General features: G+C 46.8%; 1 protein-coding gene across 1 annotated transcript in view; it reads right to left on the bottom strand.

Moving 5' to 3' along the window:
- The window catches only part of LOC147817623 (odorant receptor 131-2-like), a 1,007-nt gene extending 467 nt beyond the window's left edge, over positions 1–540 (bottom strand). Inside the window, exon 1 of the mRNA XM_087170092.1 lies at positions 301–540. Within this exon, the coding sequence (XP_087026218.1) occupies positions 301–540 (240 nt within the window). The remainder of the gene's footprint in view (positions 1–300) is intronic.
- Between the last annotated feature and the right edge of the window lie 953 nt (positions 541–1,493).

Here is a 1,493-nt window from a genome sequence, read left to right as displayed (position 1 = left end):
TTTGCACTGAACTTGGTGGAGGGATGAGTCATGGGCCAGATAAGAAGCCATTAAATTTTGGGGCTGACCAGATCATTTACCATGAATTTGCAGTTTCTCCTATGAAGTCTGGTGTAGGTTGTTTTTTGTGTGGATCTGTGCAGACCTAGTGTTGTGTAAATGAATTGTCCTGTTGTGAGCTTGTGTATATGTAATATGTAAATGAGTCTCTCTTGGGAAAGAGATCTTGTTCCTGAGACTTCCCTGAATAAACAAAGCTTAACTAACAAAAAATCAATGAAATAACTGTCAGTATTTCACCTGAACAACCACACTCTGAGCCTTGTGGTGCGCTGTGCTGTACAAATAGGCAGGGTAACAGATGACAGTCCTTGAGTAGACAGAGGGAGGCTGGGTGGCGAGGATGATGATGATATCTGTGAGGGCGGGAATGATGGAGACGCCCCAGATGAGTGCGATCAGAGCGTAGGCCCGCTGCACAGTGCACATCTGGACGTGATGAAGAGGTCGGCAAACAGCAATATAACGCTCCACCGCCATGCCAGCCAGGTTCAGAGGGCTGTTCCTGGATAAAGACAAAAGAAAAAAAAAGCATGATAATGATTAATCAGCTCTTTTTAATCAAGAATTAACGGAGCCTTGATATCAAGAGTGCTAGGAGTTTTCATCATTTACAGAGTCAACAGAAATATAATTTTAGATCAGACATGTACCAAGAGTCCTATTAGCAGCAGTGCTGTTCATTCAGTGTAATGGTCAGACCAGATATTAAACAGCACATTTTCTAGCTCTGCTCACTTAATTTCACTTTACCCACACGTCGTCCCCCTGTTCGCTCCCCATTTCATCTGTTCGTCAGCCGCGTGTAACATATGAGCCACTATAGTGATTGTGTTCGCCGACCGTTTGACTGTCGACGACAGTGTTCGCGGGCCGTTAGTTAACTCACTTCATGGCGTTGTAGTTCGACGACCGTTTGTCATGTCGACGACGGTGTTCGCGGGCAGTTAGTTGACTCACTTCACGGTGTTGTAGTTCGACGACCGTTTGTCATGTCGACGACGGTGTTCGCGGGCAGTTAGTTAACTCACTTCACGGCGTTGTAGTTCGACGACCGTTTGTCATGTCGACGACGGTGTTCGCGGGCAGTTAGTTGACTCACTTCACGGTGTTGTAGTTCGACGACCGTTTGTCATGTCGACGACGGTGTTCGCGGGCAGTTAGTTGACTCACTTCATGGTGTTTTAGTTCCCCGACCGTTTGTCACGTCGAAGACTTTGTTCGCGTATCGTTAGCTGACTCACTTCATGGCGTTGTAGTTCGACGACCGTTTGTCATGTCAACGACGGTGTTCGCGGGCAGTTAGTTGACTCACTTCATGGTGTTGTAGTTCGACGACCGTTTGTCATGTCGACGACTGTGTTCGCGAGCAGTTAGTTGACTCACTTCATGGTGTTTTAGTTCGTTTACAGTTTGTCATGTCGCCGATCGAC

This window comes from Seriola lalandi, unplaced genomic scaffold (genome assembly GCF_002814215.2).
Source record: "Seriola lalandi dorsalis isolate HSWRI2012SDOR001 ecotype SW California unplaced genomic scaffold, Sedor1 jcf7180002054928, whole genome shotgun sequence".
Lineage (NCBI taxonomy): Eukaryota > Metazoa > Chordata > Actinopteri > Carangiformes > Carangidae > Seriola > Seriola lalandi.
This window is presented reverse-complemented; position numbering and strand designations above follow the sequence as displayed.